Below are 25847 nucleotides of genomic sequence, written 5' to 3' on the forward strand. Positions count from 1 at the left end.
GATTATCATTGTGTATGAATTCTGAACAAATTATCGTTCGAAAAACGAAACTTTGTGAAACAAACTATGTCTAGCAAGTGACCTTTTGGCTCCAAATTCAATCTCAAGCTATGTTTTCTCCTATATTACCATTGTATGAAGTTTGAACAAATTCCATTGATGTGTTTTCAAGTTATCATTCGGAAACTAATTTTTTGAAATAATTTATTTTTAGTAAAAAAGACATTTGTAGTTGAAATTTTGCCTCCAATTCAATTCCAATATGTATTTTCTTATATGCTACTATTGCGTGAAGTTTTATCAATATATGTTGATGTTTTCTCAAATTATTGTCTGGAAACTAATACTTTGTGAAAAAATCTATTTTCAGTAACAGTGACCTTTGTAGTTGACCTTTTGACCTAATATTCAATCCCAAGCTGTATTTTCCCATATGCTACCGTTGTGTGAAGTTTGATCAAAATCCGTTGAATTTTTCTCAAGTTATCGTCTGGAAACGAAATCCGGACAAACAGACAGACGGGAACAAACATTATAGTCCCCTCCGGTTTCACCGGAAGGGGACTAATAATTGATACTCAAGCCAGAGTTGGAGGGGTGGTGATAAATGATGATACATAATTATTTACCCTAGCCAGGACGGATCTTTTGACATCTTCACATCCATGTCCGAAAAGTAATCTCGTGGATATTTCTCGTCCAGATAATATTCTGCCAGGTTTGATGTATAGAAATTCAAGCCTACGAAATCTGTGGATCCTAAAATGCAAACAGAGTCAATGATAAAAGCATCTTTATACATATTAAATATCCTTTGGAGGTTTAGTGCAGTAAATGGCGTTGTTTATCATTCGTGGGGATTTTTTTTTGTATTTATAAATTACCTCATTTCTCGCTTTATTAGGAATTGGTACCATGTCGTAATGATTTTAATGTCATCATTTTTACTAACTAAACATTTAAATGAACCAAATCTGTGTTTTGAAATTTGTATGACGTTAATTATAACGTCCTTTTATGTTAGTTTTATAAATCTTATGTAAGCAAAATAAAATATGCTGGAAACCAATTATACAAGTAATCTTAATGAAATTGAGGTTAACATGCTATAATAATGTAAGTTACCCTTTAAATACAACTTCTCCTCTGACGTAAACACCGGAAGTCTACTTTCCGTTAGATTTTGAATGACACTCTTGTTTCCGATCTGCCACTTCATGACGTCAGGATAGTCACCATTGTTTAGTACAGGATTTATAAACCATCCAAAATGGAACTGGAGCGCACGCTCGGCTGCCTCTCGGTCGGACGGAACATTCTCACTTTTTGGTACTTCCCAGTCACAATTACATGTGATACCAACCTTTCCTAGCAACATGAAACAAAAGTTAAAATATTATCACTAGTTATTAAAAATTTTCTTCTGTTGAATGGGGGAAAAGATTGAAAGCCTGTATCGTTTCCAATTCGAAATTAATGGATTTTGCTGATCAATGATGACGTCATACTGATACTATGAACTATAATTGGTATGAAAAATCATTGAACGTTTTAAAACATTTGAAGTCATGATCAAGACCTCAAACAAAATTATGCCCTAATTATATGTAAGTATAGTACATACCTTGTTGTGAAGCCTTAAATTCCTTCTCGTAAATCCTGTATGCCATTCCGTGAGCCCTGATCAGATTGTGGGCGGCGATGTAGATTTTGTCCCCCGGGCTGACAATCCCGGGAGCCTTTGTACCCTGTCCGTAGCCCTGGACTGATACGACCCAGGGCTCGTTAAGGGTGATCCACGTCTTCACCTGTCGACCAAATCAACCAACAATACACTACTGCGCACATTTACCGGATTCATGATACTAACGAATAAATGTATGATGGCCATGTCACGGCAAAAGAAAACATAACATGAACTTGCATACAAGATATATAGAAAAAAATAATTGCATATTCCCGTATGTCTGTGCTGTTTGCGATTTTATGGAATGACGTGAAATAGGTTAATTCTGTAGAATAAAAGTCCATCAAACTATTAATAAATTGAAAAATACATCGACTACAATTTAAAAAATTCCAGTGCAAAGAAGGATCTATGATTTGTCGTCACGGAAAATGATGATTTAAATGTTCGTGTTTATTTTCATATTAAAAAATATATGTGCTGAGATACCCTATCTCCAAACTCCCTAAATGCGATCCTTGCGTAGTCGGCGAAGACGTCAGCTATGGAGGCGTTTAGCCAGCCTCCGCCCATGTCCTGTAAGGCCTGAGGCAGATCCCAGTGGTACAATGTTACCATGGGTGTGATCTCGGCGTCTAAGAGGGCGTCGATTAATGCATTGTAGTAATCTATACCTAGCTGGTTCACGTGATCTGCTGTTCCGTCAGGTAAAATACGGGGCCACGACAGGGAGAACCGATAATGCGTCACCTGTTTTTGAAAACAAACAAACACCTATTAACAAAGATTGCAAAAAATGGGAATACCAAAAGTTTTAAAGAAGGTGATGTTATGTGATGGTAGTTTATTCAATATCCTTCCTGAATATGGAATAATATAATTAATTTATCATTCGACGTATGATAAACGTTATTATTTTGGCGCAATAAAAAACAGCGAAAAAGTGATTTTGAATAGGTTAGCGCAGTGATAAATAAACGCAATTCCTAATACTAGCGTTATGAAGAACATACGATTTGTGTAATATTATTTTAACGTAAAATTGACGGATCACCAGCTGTCAATCAAACCACGCGTGACGTTGCATTTTGTATTGTGTATGCTACGTTGTTTGCATCGAAATTAAACAGGTACACGTGCGTTTGCGAGCGCGAGGCTTGTCTATATTACAACTTACTATCGGTCAATATCTAGCGCAAAAAGCGCTAAAATATGTGCGTTTTTGGTAATCAAATAACATTAATTTATCTACTGTTGATATTGTGACATATTGAACAAATCTATAGTTTTTTTGAACATATTTACTGATCTTATTTGCATCACGCTGTACTCAGGAGCGTCCAAATTAATTGGTTTATGGAAAGTCGATAACTACCTTCATATTTCTGAGTAGTTGAACATCATCGAAGAACTTATGGTAACTGTCACATGCTACATCGCCCGTGTCGTTGTTGTCAACGTGACCCTGGTGAGAGAAGGTGTCCCATATACTCGGGCCTTTCCCTGCAATATTTGGATTAGGAAATATTCGTTGATAAAATGTTCAACTATAATGTACATATGCATCCTTGCCTCCATATATCGAAGGGAAGTGATGGGACGGGACAGAAATTGGCTATACTTTACACTTCATCCCCTGTATTTCGGAAATCAAATATTTATGTCCAAATTTATTTTGGAGAAAGATCTACAAATGACACCAGTGGGCGGAGTATTACAAGAAATATAATATTTTAAAATACATTGAAGAACTGATAACTTTTATGTTCATCGTACTAACCCATTGTAAATTAATCACAAAACAAATTGTTCTCTTTACATTTTGTCTAGAAAGTATGCCTTTAAAATTATGGCCAAATTGTGCTGAAATACCTTTAAAATATATATATATGTTCACGTATTAACAATTACAATATATTGACCCAGTAGGATAACTATTTTTACATCCTACTTTACCCCACTTTTACGACAAAAGGATTATTTTGTTTTTAAATTTTTGGCTTGGAACATCTATACATATTTATCATATCAGAACAACCAAACCAATATCTCCAATGCCATAATTTACCATCTTCATTCCAGCCTCCCTCCACTTGATAAGATGCAGTGGCTGCACTCCACGCAAAGCCTTCTGGGAAGGTTTCATATAGAAATTCGTCCTGGAAGGGCAGCGGATCAAGATCTTTGTAAAATCCATTTGCTCGGACTACATTCCGGATAAAACTGGCGGATAATTTCGGTGTCCTCGTTCGTCGAGGATCTGTGAAGTCGACATTAAATACACCAAACTTCTCTGTATAACCTGCATTCCATTCAAACTCGTCCATGAGAGATGAGACCGAATATCCCCGCACGTCACATCCGTCTAAAGTGATGGCTGGAAATTCAAAAAAGGAAAATCACGATCACAGGTATGGTGAATATGCATATAGTCAAAGCACAATTATCATTTTTTTTTCTAAAAACAGGGGAAAGAACAGGAGACAGTAAATTCAGTGCATCTTCTCTTAAAATATGAAAAATAAGATGCGAAATACCATCCTCAATGTCCCATACCTTTCATACGTTAGTATGGATCATGTGTTATCTAGAATATTACCGTTGGAATTCTTTCATGATCTCGTCAACTTATATATACTTATCAGTGTATCAGAGAGCTGGATTCTATATATATTTAGCAATTGCTTCTGTCAGGAAACAAACTCGGGACTTCTGGATTACCAGTCTTATGCTCAACAGATCTAACTAAAGAGAAGTTCACTCTAGGTGAGAGGTAAATTGCGGCTAGTATTTACCAGAGATCAGCATTAACCATTTCTTACAAACTGTACAGTCAAGGAATATGTCGATGTAAAATATCCATGTAAACAAATGAAAAATATAGTAATACTGAGATTTTCTGAACAATATAATATGAGAACTTTATAGTTATGTTGCTGAATATACCTGAATCATATTTACTCACCTTTTAAAACTTCGTCAATGTGGTTTCTATGATACTGGACACGGTAATTGTCCTGCACTGACCCGTCATTGTCCGACACTCCATTGTTCGCAATGTATACTGGGACGTCTGGGTACTTAAATTTGATCCAGTTCAACAGCTTTCTCATACCAAACGGTGTCACACGTAACCATGACGATCCGCTCCTGTTCAAATGATTTTTTGTGTCAAATGAATAAGTTGAATAAGTTACTGTAGACCAACATTGTTTCATGGTTAACATGTCAATAGGATCGTCATGAGTCTTGTAGTTATTTTAAATACACTAACGTTCTTAACAAATAGTTTTTAAAAGGAGGGGTGAATTAGGCAAAAGCCGTATATAGCCCTTTTGATTCAGTGAAAATTGGCAGTTGATTAAAAATCATCTGTATGGTAACATTTCTTTTGTTTCTTGATTACATGTAATTGAAACAAAGTGCGCCATGCATATCAAAACTTATGTAAATATGTGGAACGTTTGCATTGTTTGTTCAGAGGTTACTTACTGTGGCCAGCTTTGGTTGACTTCCGTCGTCAGATCCTGGTCGTCATAGTAACTAGGCGATGATGTTGGTTGTTGAGAATTACTTATCAGCTGTGATGTATAGAATGAAATTCCGATATGATCAGCTGATCCTACAAGATAAGAAATACAATCAAAATTGATCACAATCGTAACATACTTACCTTAAATTGAATTATGGGACTGATGAGAAAAACTTCACAATACTGAACTATTTTCGACTTCACTGAGAAAGTTTTAGTTCTTGTATGTCCATAATTTTGTTTAAATCCGAGCACAGAAATGCAACCAGCTGCATACTGTAGCCAAATTGCAAGTCGCATTGCTAACATGAAGTTGAACACATCAGATAATCAAAATAATTCTTATGGTAAGACACATCTTCTGTCTTAATTACCTTGAATCATGGTCTGCTCCTTATCACAATAATAAGGATTATATCATTAACATGAAGTTAAACACGTCAGAAAATTAAAATAATTCTTATTGAAAGACGCATTTCCTGTCTAAATTACCTTGAATCATCTTCTGCTCCATTGTGGTAAACTCCGGAAGTCGACTATTTGTGAGGTTTTGGTGTTTACTTTTCATTGCTATCTGTGCCTTCATCACAGGCGGGTACTGTCCCGTGAGGAAGATTGGATCGGCAAACCATCCAAGGTTAAAATCCAGGTACCGTTCTGATGCAAGCACATCAAACGGATTGAAGGTCTGTTTCGGCTCGGCCCATTTCACGTGCAGTACGATCCCAACAGAACCTTTATTTCAATCGAAATTAAAAATTCAGAGTATATACATGCCGTGTTTCTTTATTATCATAGCATTTCAAAATCAAAAGCGGATAAGTACGTATGCATATTCCAAAAGGCTATTGAGAGATATGGACAGCAGTGCAATTGGCAGGCTGGTAAATTAAGATTTTGGCAGGGTTATACGCATGATATTTTGATATATTAAAGTTTTGTATCACAAAAAATATTTTGAACCGATTGGACGTTTCTGAACTTTGCCATTGTGTTCAATTCCCTGGAGACTTTAATAAATGGTAGTATACTCCAAAGGTATCATGCATTTTCAGAATACTTTCAATGGTTAGCAATTAAAGCTAAAAGTACTAGTTGTAAAACTAAAAGACCTATAAAAGGAACTAATACAACCTGAAATGGTAATCGCAAGTTAAAAAGAACAGTACAATTCTTAATGTTCTTTCCTAAATCAGAACAGCGCCAAAAGTTATATGATTTTTCAAAACACCAACAATCAAAATTAACCCAAATAAAATTTTACCGTTCTGTGACTGTCTAAATTCTGAATCGTACACGTGGTAGGCGCTGGCATGGGCCTTGATCAGGTTGTGTGCTGCCGTGTAGACGTTTGTTCCTATTCCGGATATGCGAGGTGGTGATTTAGCTTCCCCATATCCAGACACTGCTAACGCTTGGGGGTCATCCATAGTATACCACATCTTTACCTGTAGCACAGACAAGTTTACTGCAATCATGCTTGTTCAATTTTATGACATTAACTTTTTCATAAGAATCATTTCACGAATAGGTTGGTTACATTCAGTGTATCAATAGCGTTTTTTGAGGATAATGAATATATTTCATATTTTGATTACCCTGATGTTCTGCTTTCCTCGAGCTATAAGAGGTTTGTAACATGAGATGGTGTGAAAAATTCAAAAGTCAGTTGTTATATACATGACTATAAGAATTACTTTAAACGTACACGTTTTGATGCACGATTGATTTGGTATATCTATGACTATAGTATCTTTTCATTATATTCTCATTTATCAGCAAATAGTTTGCATTGTTAATAAAAAAGCAAACTTATTCAGCAATATAACCATTATGACTTATGCCTATATTTTCTGTGCCAAGTATTCGTTATCAAAAAGGTTAGGCCTAATGTAAAAACCAAACCCGGTGCAGAATTTAAATATCATATTTCCAAGATTGTGATAATGCATACATAATTACCTATTGTGATAATGCATACATAATTACCTTATTTCCATATTCATTGAAGCAGATCCTTGCATAATCGACAAAACGGTCGACCATCGATGCATTAAGCCATCCTCCATTGTTTTGCAAGGCTTGGGGGAAGTCGTTATCGAACAGTGTAACGATAGGTTGAATGTTAGCCTCCTGGAGGGCATCTATCAGACGGTGGTAGTACTTGACCCCCTCACTGTTAATCTCCGTCTTTAATCCCCGGGGTAGGATACGCGACCACGATAGAGTTAGCCTGTAGTGGGACACCTAATGGAAGAACACGAGTACTAGACATCATGTAAGAAATAAATAGGACAAATGTAATATACAAACGTTAAAATAAGTTTTGTTTTAGCTTTTAAATATGATAAAAAAATGTCAGTATTTCTTTTTTTTCTGGTGTCAAAAACGGGTTAATACTTCATTGCCCAACTTTGAGTTCTCCAGGGTGGCGTCTTATGACCATCGTTATTCTTTTAATTAGCCTGTAGATCAGCCCTCGGTCGTTTATTCTACATGTATCAAAACATTATATGAACCTCAACAGTTGATACATATGTTCGTAAAATAAAGTAAATTGCTATAAACATATTTTACTTAATAAAATCCACTTAGGGAATGTATGTAACTGTATATGTTACAACATAAAACATCACGAACATCAATAAACAAATGTGTAGATTATATATACAAATGTATGTAAAAACTGTTCTATATATTTCTATAAATACAAGAGAAATATGTAAACTGAAATTATTATCTTTGCATTTTATCAATACTGCGATAGAAAGATGTAAAATAAGAAAATATCTTACGTCAAGTTGTTTGAGCATTTTCACATCCTCCGTATACTGGTCGTAACTGTCACAGGCAACATCAGCATTGCCAGTGGCGGGATTCCCCTGGTGGAGATATTTATCCCAGGTACTTTCGCCTCGGCCTGTTATAAATACAAATATTCTCATTTTATAAACATCTGCATGAACCTTTAAGCATTAGCACAACATGTTATTTTCGCTTTGCTCCGAAAACACATCTGGTTTTGTTCTGAAAATACAACCTTGTAATCTTTAGGGCTTTTGCATCCTGTGCATGATATATTTGATCAAATTTAAAAATTAGAGAATCTGTGAACAAAAACAAACGATTCGTTAATGTAACAAAAGTATAGTCTATTTCCGCAGATAAAAACTTCACTCATTGAAATATTGCATCCTGGCCAAAGGTGAATATATGATTTACTAATCCGCTATCATTTCACAGCTTCAACACTTTGATTAATTGTGACTTTATCCTCCCACAATTATTACCGGGTACACGAAAATTTATCTTGAAATTCAAAAATATACTGTTAGCTTTATGTCAACACAGATGCATGTAATATATGCTACAATTTTTTCGGCTTTCTTTGATTTAATATTTCATTGTAAGAAAGATAATGAAAGAAACATTTATGTCTTACCAGAGACGTTCCATGATCCCTCCACTTGATAGGCAGAGGAAGATGCACTCCAAACGAATCCCTTCGGAAACTCTCCGTATAAGAACTCATTCTCGTGAGTATATGTCTTTATATTTCCTGGTGCTGTGATCGAATCTCGAAGGAAACCCTTGTCCTTTATTATCTGGGAGTAAAAATAGGCTGACTCCTTGGGGGTACGGGCTCTGTCAGGATCGCTGAAGTTGACAAAGTGAAGACCGAATCGCTCGTCATAACCACTGCCCCACTCAAAATTGTCCATCAAAGACCAAGCTGTGTAGCCTCGCACATTCACTCTATCCAGTTTCCGTGCTAAAGTATAATTAAGTATAGTAGACCAAACTCCCAAATGCAGTACAATGTTATTGCATTCAGGCATACTGAAACTCGAGTTAGTGCCCTTTAATTGAGAGTTGTTGACAAACTTGATCACTGCAAATTCATATCTTAAATCTACCATCATTTTGATTATCTCAAGTGAATTTCACAGGTACTGTAAAGTAAGTATATAAGTATTGCGTTTAATGGACGTGAATTAATGGGTTGTAAAAAGTGAAAATGCTGATTATATATCAATAATAAAGTGAGGATGATATACAATTGTGTTTCAAAGTTAAGGTACAATAAATATATAAAACGCTGTGAGGGCCCTCCTACGAATGTGAAATACATTGTTATTTTACTTGATTTTTGAATAACCCAAACAAATCTCCGGTGACCTACCTTTGAGAACCTCGTTGATATAAGACCTATAGTAGTTAATTCTGTGGACGTCTGGTAGAGATCCGTTCCTGTCGGACACGCCATTCTCAGTTACATAAATAGGAGTGTCCCCGTAATGGTTTTTGATCCAATTCAACATTTTCCGGATACCAAATGGAGTAACCTTTAGCCAGCCAGAGCCCGACCTGAAGATATGGTTTGAGTTTTATATATTCAATATTTAATTACCTAATCTCATTAATGTTTGGCCTGTCATATATTCGACATGTTACATGTACTTGGGCAAACAGATAATATATAGGTATCGACTGGCGTACCGGTAAATTAGTTTTCTACTACACTTTCAACATTATGATGCTAGGGCGCTGATATGCAGCAGTGTTTAAACTACCTATTAGACACAAGGTTGGCAATTTGGCTATTTTTATGTTTCAGAACGCATAGCGACATTTCGGCATCATAAATTTTGTATAATATATCAAATTGGGGATAACGTATCTGTCTGTCAATGAGGAGTGTTTCTGTTGTGATATCTTATTTGTATATTAATAGCTATACTTTGTCCGAAATTGCGAAGTGTTACATTATTGGAAGAGTTAAAGACCTTGGCCCAGCATTACACTTTTATTGGTATCTGTAGAACCAGATTAAAAAAACCAAACACAAAACTAATTTTCTATCTATAGAGCCGCTAGTATCTTTGTCCGCTACTTACCAAAGCCATTCCAGGTCTCTAAAGCTACTTACCAAAGCCATTTCGGGTCTCTAGAGTTGTCCGCTACTTACCCGAGTCTGTTCGGGTCTTTTGAAACCCCAGTATCTTTGTCCGCTACTTACCCGCTTACCCGAGCCATTTCGGATCTACTGAACCCCAGTATTTTTTTCTGCTACTTACCCAAGCCATTTCGGATCTATTGAACCCCCAGTATTTTTGTTTGCTACTTACCCAAGCCATTTCGGATCTATTGAGCCTCCAGTATCTTTGTCCGCGTCGTAACTAATGTCGTTAATGTCTCTATCTTCTGGGTGAACAAGACCAGACGTGTAGAAATTCAGACCAAGGAAATCTGTCGCTCCTATAAATGGTACAAGGCAATTGCAATTAAAATCCTTATCTAAATCTCGTGAACGATGAAACCAATAATATTTTGATTAAAGTATTCTTTACTCCCTGAAAATATCTAATTTATTACTTAATATGAAATAAAAACCCTCATTCGATTTCATTACATTGGGACTTTCTTTAAACGTTGCATTGATAAGTTTTTAATCTAAAAAAAAAATATTTCGGGAAGGGAAACAAAATACGGACATTCTGATTAAAAAGAATACTGTCAACGTATATATTTCAGCAGTTAACATATTATAGCGGTTTTGCGCCAGACATTGTGCGATACAATATGATTGCGTAAATTGTATTTCCTGTAAATGCGCATGTGCATCTCTGCGCTTATCTTGTTTAAGCTAAAATAAATCCCCCCTCAGATACATTCTTATATAATAACAATACGCTGAAATATAATTCCGCCAAAATACGTTTTATCTTTTATCTTTTTTCATTTATACCGTTTATCATTCGCTTTTGTGTCTCTGTGAATGTAGGTAGCCTTGACTCGTTGAATCCCTGAAGAGCACTCTTGTTTCCGACCTGCCACTTCATGATATCCGGGTAGTCACCGTGGACCAGAGGATTGGCAAACCAGCCAAAGTCGAACTGGGTAGCTCTCTCCGCAGCCTCCAGATGAGAGGGGTTAAACGGATCCTCGGGCTCTGACCAGCCAGCATTCAAGGTTATTCCCACCTGCCCTGTATTCCATTAAATCTCAAAATTAAAAGGGACAGAGGATGTCTATGTTCATATCTCGATTATTTCAGTAACCAATTACGTAGAAATTGTCTCTGGAATTCGTGGGATAAAGTTACTCTAACAAGCTTTATCCAGTGTTGCATAAATACAAATGCTTGACCTGGATTACCGTTTTGATATCAATCATTTTATCTATTTGTTATGTTCATCGTCTAAGCGACATTTCTTCCTTATACGTATCAAAGGTCCCTTTCATCATTCTCTCTTCCTTCGCCTTCTTTGTGTTGGTGCCGAATAATGCCATAATTATCTGTACCGTATTATTACATCAAGCTGTTTTTCATTGTTTACTACATTTACAGACTACTTTAATTTATAGATATGAAAAAAATATTGAAGTAACAGCACTTTTGGTTTCGTTGATAAAATCCGCTTTGAATGCCAACGATAAGTTTTAAAGTGACAAGTTTAACATGCATATTTCTGTTTCGTGGCGGTGTAAGAATGACTCATGACGCAGCTTTCTTAGCTTTCAGGAATTCGTAAAACTGAAAATAATCCACAGGAAAGTATTACAAATTTTAAGGTAGGCTCCCTAATTTAGATTTTTCCTTAACTTTCATAATGCTTTCCCATGGAGAATTTTAAGTTAATGAATTCCTTAGAGTTAAGGAATGTTCATGAAACTGGGCCCTAGTAAAGAATCCTACCTTTTTGCTTTTGCCGGTAGGTGGAGTTGTAGACCTGCCAGGTTTTAGCGTGAGCTAGGATCAGGTGGTGGCTCACTGTGTAAGCGTTTGTCCCGGGACCATACATTCCTGGAGCAAACACAGCAACACTATACCCTAACCACGAAACTATCCACGGCTCGTTAAATGTGATCCAGAATTTCACCTGAAAATAGAAAACAAAATATGATCAAAGATTGGTTGAAATAGAAAAGAAATTGAACAAACATGACTGACAAAAATCTGTTTATATTATAGCCACTGGTTGTATTGATATTGCTGTCGTCTATTACTTTATTTATCACGTTAGAATCGATTGTACCTGATGTCCCTATTTCATGGTCGTAATAGGTGACAAGCAAGTGTGATACAGTATTTAAAGGACAAGAGTCTTCACTTACAAGTAGACACAACAAGAATATACCGCAGCCCCCTCAAACACATAGACATTCACACTCACAACATATTACATACAGAGCAGGTCGTCTATAAATAATTTTAACTATAACTTTTTTAACACAAAAACATTTAATACCCCAGACATGTTTTACATCTGAAGGCTGCCAAGGTTGGGGCCTTTGGGTCAGCCTTCAAAAATATAAACAAATGTCCCCACACAGGAGGGCTCTAATTCACCACACCGCTTACATACATGTACTAGATGACTCATCACATTCATACCAGAAACGAATCAATCGACCAAATTACCCTGGCTGTTAACAGGACACATGAAACCACACTAAACTATTCAACCAACATACCCGGTCTCCAAAGTGCTGAAAACAGAACTCAGCGTAGTCAGCGAAGATGTCGACCATAGAATCGTTGAGCCATCCATTGTACTTAAGCTGCAGGGCCTGAGGAAGATCCCAGTGGTACAATGTGATCATGGGCTGGATGTTTTCCGCCAGAAGGCCGTCGATAAGGTTGTTGTAGTAGTCGATACCCGGTTGGTTAGCGCTTGACACTGTACCGTTTGGTAGGACTCTTGGCCAGGAAATGGAGAAGCGGTAATGAGACACCTAGTAAAGAATAGAACCAGCAATTGATGTCAGACAAAGATATATTTGTATAAACTTTAAATTACGAAATTAAATCGCCGCAAAAAAGTTGGAGGCATGAAACCTCGAAAATAAATTTGCAGTACCTATTTTACCAATGTAATGTAGGATCTGCTATTCAGTTTTTAAACAAAGAAATGACTCAAAGCCGCCATATCTGAAGCAAAAACTAAACAAAGAAAGAAGCGTGAAAAGTTCGGTATTCAATAGAAAAAAGCCAGACTCAATCAGGTCTTGAAATGGGTGATTGTTTTGTATTTTGTTAATATCTACTCATGTTAACAGTTAACTCGAATACACTGATAACTCGACAGTTTACATATGTACCATGGTCTCCCTGACTGCGAGTTAACGAGGTTTGTGACTTAACTTCTTCACGTACCCCGAGTTGTTTCAGCAGCTGTATATCTTCCTTGTATTTATGGTAACTGTCACACGCCACGTTTCCATTATCATTGTTGGCGATTTTGCCCGGGGTTTGTGCCCAGACGTCCCATATAGACAGACCACGCCCTGTAAAGGAACACGATTATGAATGGTTAGAACACACGCTATTTCAGTTGCAAAGAAGAATCACATTCCATTTTAATGCAGTTATCTAGAATTTGTTTTTGATATTTCGTATTAAAAAAGAAATTGATTATAAAGAAGTTATGAACGGCATTATAATTATATCTTGCTTGAAACAAGTTTCAACAATTAAATTCATTTCATTCCGAATGAAAATAGCAATAAACATACACATGACAACATATTTCATATGATCAAGATGGCGGAGAACGCAGCTACTGTACTGTAATACAATACAAAGTATGATATACATTAAGAAAGGCATTCATTAATAATTCTTTCATGAGAAAACAAGAAAAAATATGTTGTAACATCAGTTTTGATAGAATGATACAAAACTGTAGGACTCATTCAATTATGACCAATGAAGCCTTTATCGCGAATCAAATCATCATAAAAAGTCGTTAGACCAGGTTAAATCGAGTAGAAGTTTGTTTACAGCATTTCTTTGAATAAACAACATACCGCCTTCGTCCCATCCACCTTCCACCTGGTAGGCTGCTGTAGCTGAACTCCAAACAAAATCATCAGGGAAAGTCTCAAAATAAAACTCATTCTCCATTTCCGGTGCGACCCCTCTTCCTCCGATCCCAGGGTAGCCATGCTCGAATGAGTTCTCTGAAGCTAGTTGTCGATAGAAAGACGCAGAGTGCTTCGGAACTCTGGTGCGGTCCGGATCGCTAAAGTCGATGTGATACAGTCCGTATTTATTACGATAGCCGAAAGTGATATCGAAGTTGTCCATAATACTCCAAACTAGGTATCCAGTGACATTGATCTTATCCAAACGTATGGCTGAAAAAACAACAATCACACATTTCATTAAATCCTAAACTGTCAAACGTGAATGTATGGGTGCATGTTATGCTCTGTTTTCTGACGCCTATATACATTGAATTAAAAATACACCAGATATACAGACAAAAATATCATGAATCATACAAAAATGAAGAGGTTATGACATATTTTAGGTATCGTTAAAATTATTTTCTAATGCAGTGCCTACGGGTTCTACAGATTATTTTCTAATGCAGTGCCTACGGGTTCTACAGATAAACAGAGTTTTATAACCATGTATATCATCATGCGATATGCTTGCACAGTCAATCTGTTGCCTTAAAAGTAGTTTAAAAACAATAGCTTGACAATGTCAGGACGTCTATTGGTAACCTTTGTATACATTCATAAGAATCGTGTACAAGATTTATATTGTCTTCATTATATATCTATTATATATTTTTCTTATCGGGAGTTATTAAAAGGTTCCACATTTTGGAGGAAAAGGTCTAATGTAGGAGTATATATTGTATAATGTTTTGATGAAATAAAACATGCATACATTTTCAAGTTATTGAAAAGTATATTTGGCAAATGATCTATGCAAATCCACTAACCGTATGCGTTTTTAAACAACCCCCTTATGGTTATTGCAATAACAAATAAACGAAAATAGAGGGTATTGCAGCATTGATGTAACAAAATGGTAATTCTGTGTTTGCATATTATGAGTTATCGTCCCTTGAGAGCTTTCCAGAGAAAATGAAGTACATTTTACTCACACAATAATAACGTTACAATGGATACCTTTATCTACCTGCAAGGGAGGCAACTCTGTAATATGAAAAACGGAATTTTGATCAAAATAATCCATCACTGAAACAAGATTACCTTTTAACACCTCGTTTGTGTATTTTCGAAGGAAGTCAATCCTATCCGGATCTACTATCCCGTCCGTTTGATCGCACGCGCCATTTTCTGTTATCAGGATAGGAACATCTCCATACTTTCGGCGGATCCAGTTTAACATCTTGCGCATGCTAAACGGGGTATCGTACATTCTACCATCACATGTTCTGAAAATAACGAAGATATATTAATGTAGTTTCAAGTTTTTCTAAATATGAATATATAGAAAGAAAAGCCTATAACATACTTAATATTTAAATTTTAAATATTAAATGTGATGAGAATTGAAAAAAGCGCACAAAATAAATATCAATAATATTGATATAATATCGAAACAGCTACAACAGTTCATACATTGTGAAAGAACAGTAATACTTAATACATTATTAGTTGCAAAATATTATTTGGATATCTAAGATATAAACTAGATACGATGCATTATGATTTGTACCATTCACATACAGTATCATTCAAACAGCTGCTCGTTGCTATGACATTCATCATACAATCAACGTTTGCATTGATGATTTGATAGTTGATAATTGTCGTGAAAGTGGCCTCTAACATCATGTGGGAAGTTAACGCGGTGAAACATATCAAGAAGTTGAACGCGGTGAAAAAATTCAGAGGTCAAATATTTTCTAGACCAAACCAAATGTCGAATGACAAATGAATAAGGTAGTTTCAAATAAAGTTCACTTCCAAAACAGTTGCCCGTGACAATGACATTCATAGTCAACATGCACGGTTGTACATGCAACATGTTGACATTTCTCATGAATGTGATGTGATAATTGTCGTGATAGTGACATCTAATATCATGTAGGAAATGGACGTGGTAAAAAAATCTAGAAGACAAATATTTTTTATCACCGAGAAAAATATTGTATGACAAAATAGAAAATAAAGTAGAAGCTGGAAAATTAAATTTTAAACTAAATGAAATATGCATACTCCTTCCATGACGAATCAACACTGAGAGTGTAGCCAGCATCTTCATCAAATCTTGTCGTCAGCTCGGCGGGGCCTGCGGATGTCACCAGAGCCGCACTATATATGTTTATGGAGAAAAAATCGGCAGTACCTGGGAAGACAGAATCAAAATAATTGATGTAATGTACCTAAGTGTACAAACTTTTTGTCCCGAATTTCCTGTGCACACATGTTAACATGCTCGACAAAATGTAGTCCTGGGTGTTCTAAGCTAAAAACAATTACCGGGCATTATATGTCAAAATACAAAGCAGCTATGAAATAGTTTGTATGACTTGCCTAATTGTACACATAAATTGTGATAGAATATTTATCACAAATATTGAAATTAATTGGTAAGAAACATGTGTGGCAAGTATGAATGCATTCTGTTACCATTATTTCTAGGTTGGGGGTCCAACTTTCTGTTAGGGTTGAATTACGTTGTCAGCTTTACACAGGAAATAAATGACAGAGACTAAATAGTCAATATAATTTCAGGTATATTGTTTATAAACATACATGAGATCTATACTATTTTTTAGATCTATACCTAGTTAAAACAGGATTAAACAAACTCACAAAATATATACCTTTATGTAGAATATGAATATACGAATTGTAGCAACCTCATCAGTCAACATAAATAATAAATAGAATAGAGTTGATAAAAATCATAATTACCTGTGATCATTTTGCGTTGTTCGTCTGTAAAATTTGGCAATCTAGACTTGGTAAGATTCATGGATTTACTGGCATCTGCTATACGTCTTATCATCACGTCTGGGTAAGATCCATTGCCAAATATTGGCTCTGCAAACCATCCAATATTGAACTCCAGTGCCCTCTCAGAAGCTTCCAAATCAGCGGGATCACCAGCCTGTTTCGGTTCCATCCATTGGGAGAACAGTACAATGCTTAGTTTGCCTGTCATAGAACATAGCAAGTTGATTTTACGAATACTGATTTAGACACAAATTACTTGTACAAACTCAAAATCAATCAAATAGAGATCTGATGACTTAAAAAGTGCAGGAAAATAAAAATAAATATTTCCTCGGAGGAGTAAATCTCTGTAAAATAAAACAATACTAATTTCCTTGGAGGAGTAAATCTCTGTAAAATAAAACAATGCCAATTTCCTCGGAGGAGTAGATATCTGTAAAATAAAACAATGCCAATTAATTGTTAGTATCAGTTTTAGAGATGACAATCAGCCAGTGTCTTTTATTGGTCTAACGTCCTATGATATTAACAGCCACGGTCATATAAGGCCGTGCCAGGTTTGTTGGTCGTGAATAGCTGGAGTGCCTGGAGAAAAACCACCTACCAACGATCAGTACAAGGCAACTGCCCCACATGGGATTCGAACTCGCGACCCGAAGGTGCAGGGCTTGTGAAATATGTCGAGACATCTTTTTTTTCAAAAAAAATATTTTATTCAAGAATTATTCGAGACATCTTAACCACTTGGCCACCGCAGCCCAATGTAAACGCTTGGTACATGTATACGAAGAAGCCCCCATTATACTACATCCCGAAACATTTCCCAATGAGATTATAAAGTAGCCTGTCGATTTTCCATTAACTTGCACCCTAAAATCCTAACACATATTTCCTCGTTCCATCTTTATGAATACCATGTGGGTATCCGTCTACCTATTCCATTAGCCAAGTGGTAAGCCATTCACAAAACAGGATTAACTAATTAACGAATAATTACCGGAAAGCTGAAACAATAACTCGTATCAGTAAACTCCCCAAGGGGAGAAAATGAGAAAGAAAATAAAATTGTGTTATATTCATTTGATCAATGCAATGCATGCTTGATTAATATCAGTGAAAATACGACATGTTATTCAAAACTGGAAATTGAAATAAATCATGTATTTAATTTCATTTAAAAATCTAACATGCATCAGATTACACCATATTTTGTCAATGATCAACGAATAGCGAATTAGTGTTGATGATTTATAATTCAAAGCTATATGTTTAATATATTTCCCCGTTGTTTTCTTATAACATATGAGTTATATTAGATAACGACACGTCCGGTAGAAAATAGCTACATAATGGACGCACTAATAAACAAAACAGTTTACAATTGTATTCTAAACAAAGTAATCGATATCAAGTACATTGTAATTGTAATTTATCGACTATTTTTTTTTTATAAAACAGGCAATTATTGTGATTCGTTCATGCTGTTGTTACCTATTGAGCATTTTTTTCCTATTCATTTTTCGCCTTTCGTCAGTGAACCGTTTGTCATTCAGTCCATCCGATAACAGTGTTGTTAAAAATAGTTCTACACTGATCTTTAGCGTCAGTTTATCCCCTATGAACTAATACGTATCTAGAATAGGAATTCATGTATACTTTAAGCTTGTTTTTTAATCATCAAACGATAAGTTAAATTGTTGTTTAAACTTTTGTTTGTTTGTTTGTTATACTAACGTCCTATTAGCAGTCAGGGTCATGTAAGGACGGCCTCCCTTGTATGTGGTGTGTAGCGCTTATGTAGTGGGAGTTACGTATTTTGGAAGACTGCGGTATATTCGTGTTGAATCCTCTTGTAATGACAAAGGGTGAACCGTTCGACCCACTCCCTTTATGCTGAGCGCTAAACAGGAGCAGAAGCCACCACTTTTATAGACTTTGTTTAAACACGCTATGTACCTGGGGTTAATGTAATATACTATTATTTTTTCTCGTTACTTTTTACAAGGGATATACCTAATGACGATTTCTAGTTTAGCATGATACTGGACATATCTTGTTTATCTTATCATGAAACACAACCGTAAACAGAAGTAAAATGTTCTATGATATGGTTGTTGCATTGCTCTCTATTGACTAACACTATCCGGAAATTATCATTATTTTTTTCCTAATTTACAGAGAAAACCTTAAAGTGGGATGTTAATGATGCTCCGCCGCCGACAGTATATGTAAATGGTGTTTACTCATGTAAATGTATGTCTAATGCACACAAAAATAATATATGATAAATTTGCTTTTGGTGGATGTACAATCAGTACTTCATTCCATACAGGATGTAGTGCCATGGACTGTTTTCGGGACGCAACTGATTGTTTTTAATATTTTTATATAGAAGCTCTAACCTTTCAATGGTGGTTATGGTATAAAGTAAGTAAGCTTTGTAAGTAAGGAAAATACTAAATCGTCTGTTCTTGTTTTTGACAGAGAAAAATACTATTCGTCTGCGATGTAGCATCTATAAATTGTATTATGATATCCAGTAATTTTACCGTTTTGCTGTGGTTTGAAGTCCTTCTCGTACATGCGGTAAGTTTGAGCGTGAGCCAAGATCATGTTGTGAGCCGCTATATAATCCTTTGTCCCAGAACCGTCATTGTCGTACAACACCTTGCTCATCATGTACGGTTCATTGATCGTGAACCATGTCTTCACCTTTGATAAACAAAATAAAGACGGACCGAAATTAAAAATTGGTATCATTGATTTGTATCTTTATCTTTCTACAAACACAACCATAATTTAAATGATTATTTGTTTATTGAATTAATTAATGTCCAATTAAGAGCCATGGTCATGAAAATACGGCATCCCATGTATGCAGTGTGTAGTGTGTATGAAGTGCGGGTGTGTGTTTTAGGAGACTGCGGTATATTCATGTTATGTTCTCTTGAAAAAACTCATAATATTTCGCTATTTTTTTCTCTTTGATACTAATTGACGGGGATAATTAATACGCGAATTGTCATTTGCTCACATTTATTCAATTCATCGTTCTTGATTTTTTCGTGGCGAAGCGAAATCTAATCCTCAGTGAAGGAGAACAACCTTGCAGTAGATTTGTATGGGAAGTGATTATATCAGAATATCGTATAGCTGGTAAACGTAGGTCATGGTTGAAATCGTGAACATCTAATTACATGTATGGTTCTTAAATCATATTCCTCATTGCCAAAACGCGAAATCAAAATTCGTGAAATAATAAATTGCCTCGAGTTATGTCAAATTTGCGAAATTTTTTCACTCGTGAAAATATCCAGCAATGCTGTATTACAAATAATGACGTCTGACTACGCTCTCGAATATTATTTAATTCTATCAAGGCGTCATAATACCAAAATGAACCTCAACAGATGCCCATTATTGATAAATATATAGATCACTTTTCGTTTTATGTACCTTAGCTCCGAATTCCCTGAAGCAAACTCTCGCGTACTCTTTGAAATGGTCGATCGTAGCCGGGTTAGTCCATGCACCATCCTTTACTAAATCCAACGGCATGTCGTATTTATACAAGGTGACCATAGGTTCGATTCCCGCGGCAAGGAGGCCATCAATAACCTTGTTATAGTAACCCACACCAATCTGATTGACGGTGTGGTTAGCACCATTTGGAAAAATTCTTCCCCATGATATAGAAAACCGGTATGTAGTAACCTGTAATTAATAAATAGACATTATAAAATATTTTCCAACTGTAAAGCAATGGACTCATAAATACCAGCATAAGTGTTCCCGAGAAACAAACTCTTTCTCGGCTTAACATGATTGTACGAGGTTCCGAATATTAGTTTAACAAATGCCTTGCTGCAAATATTCAACTGTCACTTCTGTACTTTTCAGTGTAATTTGAAGGGTTTAATAACGTATAGAGAAATGACAGAGACACCTTAATACATTTCTTCGTTTAGGACAACAAACAATTATGACCATCTGTGAAGGGATATCCAGAATATTGATTTTATTGATGGCGAATACCGCGTGTTAGCTTATAGAAACTTTACCTTAGTGTCCTTCAAGATTCTGATATCCTCCATGTACTTGTGGTAGCTGTCACACGCCACGTCCCCTGTTGAATTGTCTATGATGGAACCGCTATGGCTATGGGTGATCTGGTCAAGGAAGGTCGGACCACGCCCTGTGGAAAATTAAGATAACGATTCAATAAATACATGTAGTTGATCAAATGTTCATGTATTGATCAACTGATGTACGAAATTATATTGTTCAATCGATTCGTTCATTTAAAAAAAGAAGATCAATTCATAAGAAAATAAACGTATTGTAGATTTGTGAACATTAACGTCTTGCAACGTTACAATTGCATTTTAAATGCCTTAGAGTAATACTGTATAGTGTTAACTTTCGTGAAAGTAAAAATTCGCGATTTATTGTTTCGAATGTATTCACGGGGTATCATGTGGCAAATTCAGTTATCTTCTTGAATTGTTTATTTACTACCCTTGCATACAGCAGTGAACGGTTTCGCTTTCTGTTTCATTCAAATAATTTCAAGCAGTAATATTTCCATTCCTAAAGTTTCGGTATAGTTTAATTTATTCATGTCTAAAATAAAAATTAAGTAGCACATACCGCCTTCGTTCCAGGCTCCTTCAATCTGATAGGCAGAAGTGGATGCTCCCCATCGGAAACCCTCGGGAAATTTGTCAAACAACAAGGAGTCTTCATTAGCAACACGACTAGTTGCCATGCCTCCTTTCATGTTGTAACCTTCTGTGAAACCGTTGTCGTTGACAACCTGCTGGATAAACAATTCGGAAGCTTTCGGCAGTCTTCTGTTCGAAACGGTGTTCGATGTTCTTTGTTCCTCGTGCATAGTAGTTGGAAAGGATGCAAAAAATCCTTTCACTTCTGAACACTTGTCCGAGTTGATTGCTGCCGTAATATAAAAGTAAATATGTATAAAATGTACATACAGGATAATTAATTCATAGACGATCGTATATTGTAGACCTTGTTTTTTATAGAGATATGGATTTCAGAGGCTGTAGAGGGTTTTAAGGTCCTAGTTACATCGTAATTTGTCGACAATTGTTGAATAACTGCCCAGTAATATCCATGATTCGATATTCCTTTAAAATCGAAATATAAATAAACGTAATGCAATTGTTTGTTATATGCAAATTTCAAATAGTGAAAACTACATATTATTTTGCATTTATCTCAAAGGATGGGTTTCATGTGATTACAGTCTATTTCACGAAATATTAGGTACAATAATATATATATAATTTACATTCATCCCTTCCGCGATCAATAAAAAAAATGAAATATTATAGTAATTTTGGATTGGTAGGATTTGGTTAGAGAAGAGTATATATCAAACACATAACTGCTATTTAGGTTTATGAGAGCAGTCGAAAAAATCGGGCGCGCTTTCCGACGTGAACGTTCTTTTTGTAATCGATAAAATCGTTTTCAGTTACTTCAAATGTGGCAATTACCGCGAGATGGAAATTTACGCTGATTAGGCGTAGGTCTTTTTAGCTCGAAACTTTCCCCCGTGCGTAATTTATGAAACTATGTTGCAAAAAAAAAAAAAAAAAAAAAAAAAAACACGTACAAATCGTGAAAATAAACACTCGCGAATATATCCAAACTTACAGTAACCCTAACGATATATATAAAGTAATAACCAAGCCTTGTTGGAAACTCATACCTTTCAATATTTCGTTGATGTGGTCGCGATACCAGTCCAGCCTCTGTAAGTCTCCAGATGCGTCGTCATAGTTTGCCATGATATAAAGGGGAAGCATTGGTGATGATTCAGTCAGCCCTTTCAGTAGCTGTCGCAAACTTTGGAGAGATTCATCAACTTTGGCCTCCGTGGTTCTAAAAAAATATATGGAATATTTCCTGGGTGGATTCGACAGAATATAGGTGTTTCAGCTTTATATTAAAAACAAACAAGAATGTTTGATGCATATAGATTTAGGATATAGTTTCCGTTTGGTCGCAGCAATATTCCTGAATACTATAAATTATATCCGTCTAGTACATCAACCTCTAATATTTCTTTTATTTTTTTTTAGAAATAATTTTGAATGTCACGTTGATAGCGCCTATACTTATATAAATGGAACAGAAATATTCAAACTGTTTTCATAATAAGATACCTATCGCTGAAATGCACATAATTGTGTATTTAACATTTAATTTGTAATATAATAAAGTACAGTCTTTATTTTCCGTCTTATCAACAAGCAGAAAAGAGCTTTCTAAAGGAAAGGCGATGAATTAAAGTATTGCATTTTTGCTATGTATGTACGTAAAAGGTATGTATTTTTCAAAGTTACCGCTGATAGTACACCGATGTCACAAACATTCGTTATAATTACTGAGTCTGGTGCGTAGCACTGGGACATGGCTTACAGTGCAAAAACAATTAACACAAATTAGTAAATTAGTTAATTAGCAGCCCAGTCACCACAGAGCAATACTTAGTAGATGATATTTCCCCAGTGAAACATATAACATGCCTGTTATATCTTATTAATGAAATTCTCTTTTTTCGTTTACAGTTTACCTCGATTTGCTTGCTCCTTGCACAGATAACGGTGATGTCATATGAGATACAGCATACTCCACACAAAGAAAGTCAGTCAAACCTTATAGCGAAAAAAATTGAACGAAATACATTTAATAATGATAATATTGTAAACAAAAACTTATCACAATGACAAGATTTGTAGTAGGGAATGTTACTTTTGATTTATTGTAAAATTGAAAATCCAAAAATGTATCACTGGTATGGGCATCACTATCATATATATACATATATATGTAAACATATTTATGGAGATCATTAAAGTTATTTATGTTCAATAAATAGTAGTATGTAATGTTTTACCATTGGACGTAAGTTGTGTCAGGAAATCTCTGATATGATTGGTCAGATACGAAGAGGCTGTCAAAACATCATCAATCATCTGCGGCTCATGCGGTTCGTCCAACATAATTGACAAAGCTATTCCTAATTTTCCTAAAGTTAAAAATCGGTTACAAATGTAACATTATTTTAGATTCTATATAACAATTGAAATATTAACGGAAAACGAATCAAATTGTCACGTTAAATGTTATCTAGATAAAATCAGAATTTAAATGGAATTGACATTATTCACAATGCCGTATACTTAATTTCGCGGGATCGATGCATTCGCGATTCCGTGGGACATTGTTGTCACCGTGAAAATTTGCTCCGCGAAATAATGAGATATTATTAAATCATAATTATACATCCTTAATAAAATCAGATCACTAAAATTATACATGTAACTGTTTCAATAATTTTCATGTTAAAATCGCGAGAATTACGACTCGCGTACATCACCGACTATACAGTAACTGTTGTGGATATTTTATTTCATTAAATAGTTTTATATGTGTGTGTCTTTAACCTCCTAATCTAGAATGTATCACCATTTTTTCTTTTGTTTTCTTGCTTGTAACTAATCTTTTTTACCAAGTCGTAAAAAAATCTGATCACACATACAGACACATTTACAGTTTCATTTTATTTGGTACCTCCTATTGCTGACACCTGCTGGAATTCCGTTTTGTACATTGTGTACACTTCGGTATGGGTTGAGATCAGATTACGCTTGACTATGTCGGGTAATGTCGCGGTATACGTCCTCTGCATAGTTACCCATACATTAACCTGCAGGACAAACACGTTATGTTATCAACAAGAAATCTCGGTTGACTAGTAGATTATTTATTACTTTCGTTACAAAGACCTATTTTCATACATGCACTTGCATAACCTCGTTTCTTATGAAATCTCAAATTACTATTGGATAAGCATCCCAACCAATCAAAAGCTTTGTAAATAAGATTGAAGTCCAGAAGTAACGGTCATGAATTATTTATAAAGCTACTACAAGTTAGTCCATATGCAGAAATTGATTATATACGTATGTGACAGCATAGAAGTTAAACAACTGTCTTAACAAAACAAAAACAATGTACCAAAATTGTTTTTTAGTAAAACAAAGAAAATTTGGTTTCCAGTTGGTTTGGACATGCTCCTTATCTCCCTGTAGGAATGAATAGTAAATAATTTAGATAATGGCCTGCTTGGATGCTTATGTGGAATTCAGGGTCAAAATGTGCATACGTTGTCCGAACTTGTATCATTGCAACGTTTGAATGTACAAAAACGTTCACTACGTGACCCGCTCGTCCTATCTCAATTTTTGATGCAGGCTTGGGCATTTTGTTTCAAAAACAGTTCTAACCCTTTTCCTTGCGATTATGATATATGGAAATATTAACGTTGATACAAAGGTGTTCAAGTATATTGAATAGGTAGATAAAAAGTATTACATTTTTGAAAGGGTTATCATCATTTGATGATCTTCAAACGACCATTGATGTGAAATTAGAAATTGGAACATTCTGCGTTACTAGGCTGATGTTGAATGCCTTTGTTTTACTGCCTTTAAAATTGTTAAGTGGTCACTCTAGTAAACAAAACGAAACAAGTCTAGATCCGGAGTGGTGTTTCTAAGTAACCCTTATCAGCGTTAAAAGTAAATTGCTATTGTGTCGAGTAGACCTTAACGACTTTGTGCGGATTTGCACGTGAAGTCATAGGCGCACGAATTTTGATTTAATGAATAGATAATGTATTATTACCAAAACGTGCTGTAAGATTAGTTTTAGTCTGCAAATACCCGTACGTGGGATTGCACTAAAAGATCGTTTTTAGGACAATATCCGTCCACGACGTATATCAGCATAAAATGTATAACTTGAACTGTTTAATATGTCTATTTTCATTTATATATACGTATTTTCCCTGCCGTCTTA

At 35.4% G+C, this 25847-nt stretch overlaps 1 protein-coding gene across 1 annotated transcript in view; it reads right to left on the reverse strand.

The window, feature by feature from the left end:
* Window positions 1–25847, reverse strand: part of LOC138331161 (lactase/phlorizin hydrolase-like) — a 46701-nt gene that overhangs the window by 16636 nt on the left and 4218 nt on the right. The window contains 31 exon segments of the mRNA XM_069278630.1: window positions 630–759; window positions 1126–1368; window positions 1625–1808; window positions 2177–2437; window positions 3063–3190; window positions 3756–4064; window positions 4653–4837; window positions 5180–5309; window positions 5712–5954; window positions 6484–6667; window positions 7209–7466; window positions 8015–8139; window positions 8662–8991; window positions 9403–9587; window positions 10349–10478; window positions 10969–11208; window positions 11920–12103; window positions 12699–12959; window positions 13381–13511; window positions 14034–14363; window positions 15237–15421; window positions 16209–16338; window positions 16911–17153; window positions 19502–19664; window positions 20409–20666; window positions 21014–21147; window positions 21603–21905; window positions 22690–22862; window positions 23557–23638; window positions 23881–24012; window positions 24558–24693. Coding sequence (XP_069134731.1) covers window positions 630–759; window positions 1126–1368; window positions 1625–1808; window positions 2177–2437; window positions 3063–3190; window positions 3756–4064; window positions 4653–4837; window positions 5180–5309; window positions 5712–5954; window positions 6484–6667; window positions 7209–7466; window positions 8015–8139; window positions 8662–8991; window positions 9403–9587; window positions 10349–10478; window positions 10969–11208; window positions 11920–12103; window positions 12699–12959; window positions 13381–13511; window positions 14034–14363; window positions 15237–15421; window positions 16209–16338; window positions 16911–17153; window positions 19502–19664; window positions 20409–20666; window positions 21014–21147; window positions 21603–21905; window positions 22690–22862; window positions 23557–23638; window positions 23881–24012; window positions 24558–24693 — 6110 coding nt within the window.

The sequence above is a fragment of the Argopecten irradians genome, chromosome 9 (genome assembly GCF_041381155.1).
Source record: "Argopecten irradians isolate NY chromosome 9, Ai_NY, whole genome shotgun sequence".
NCBI lineage: Eukaryota > Metazoa > Mollusca > Bivalvia > Pectinida > Pectinidae > Argopecten > Argopecten irradians.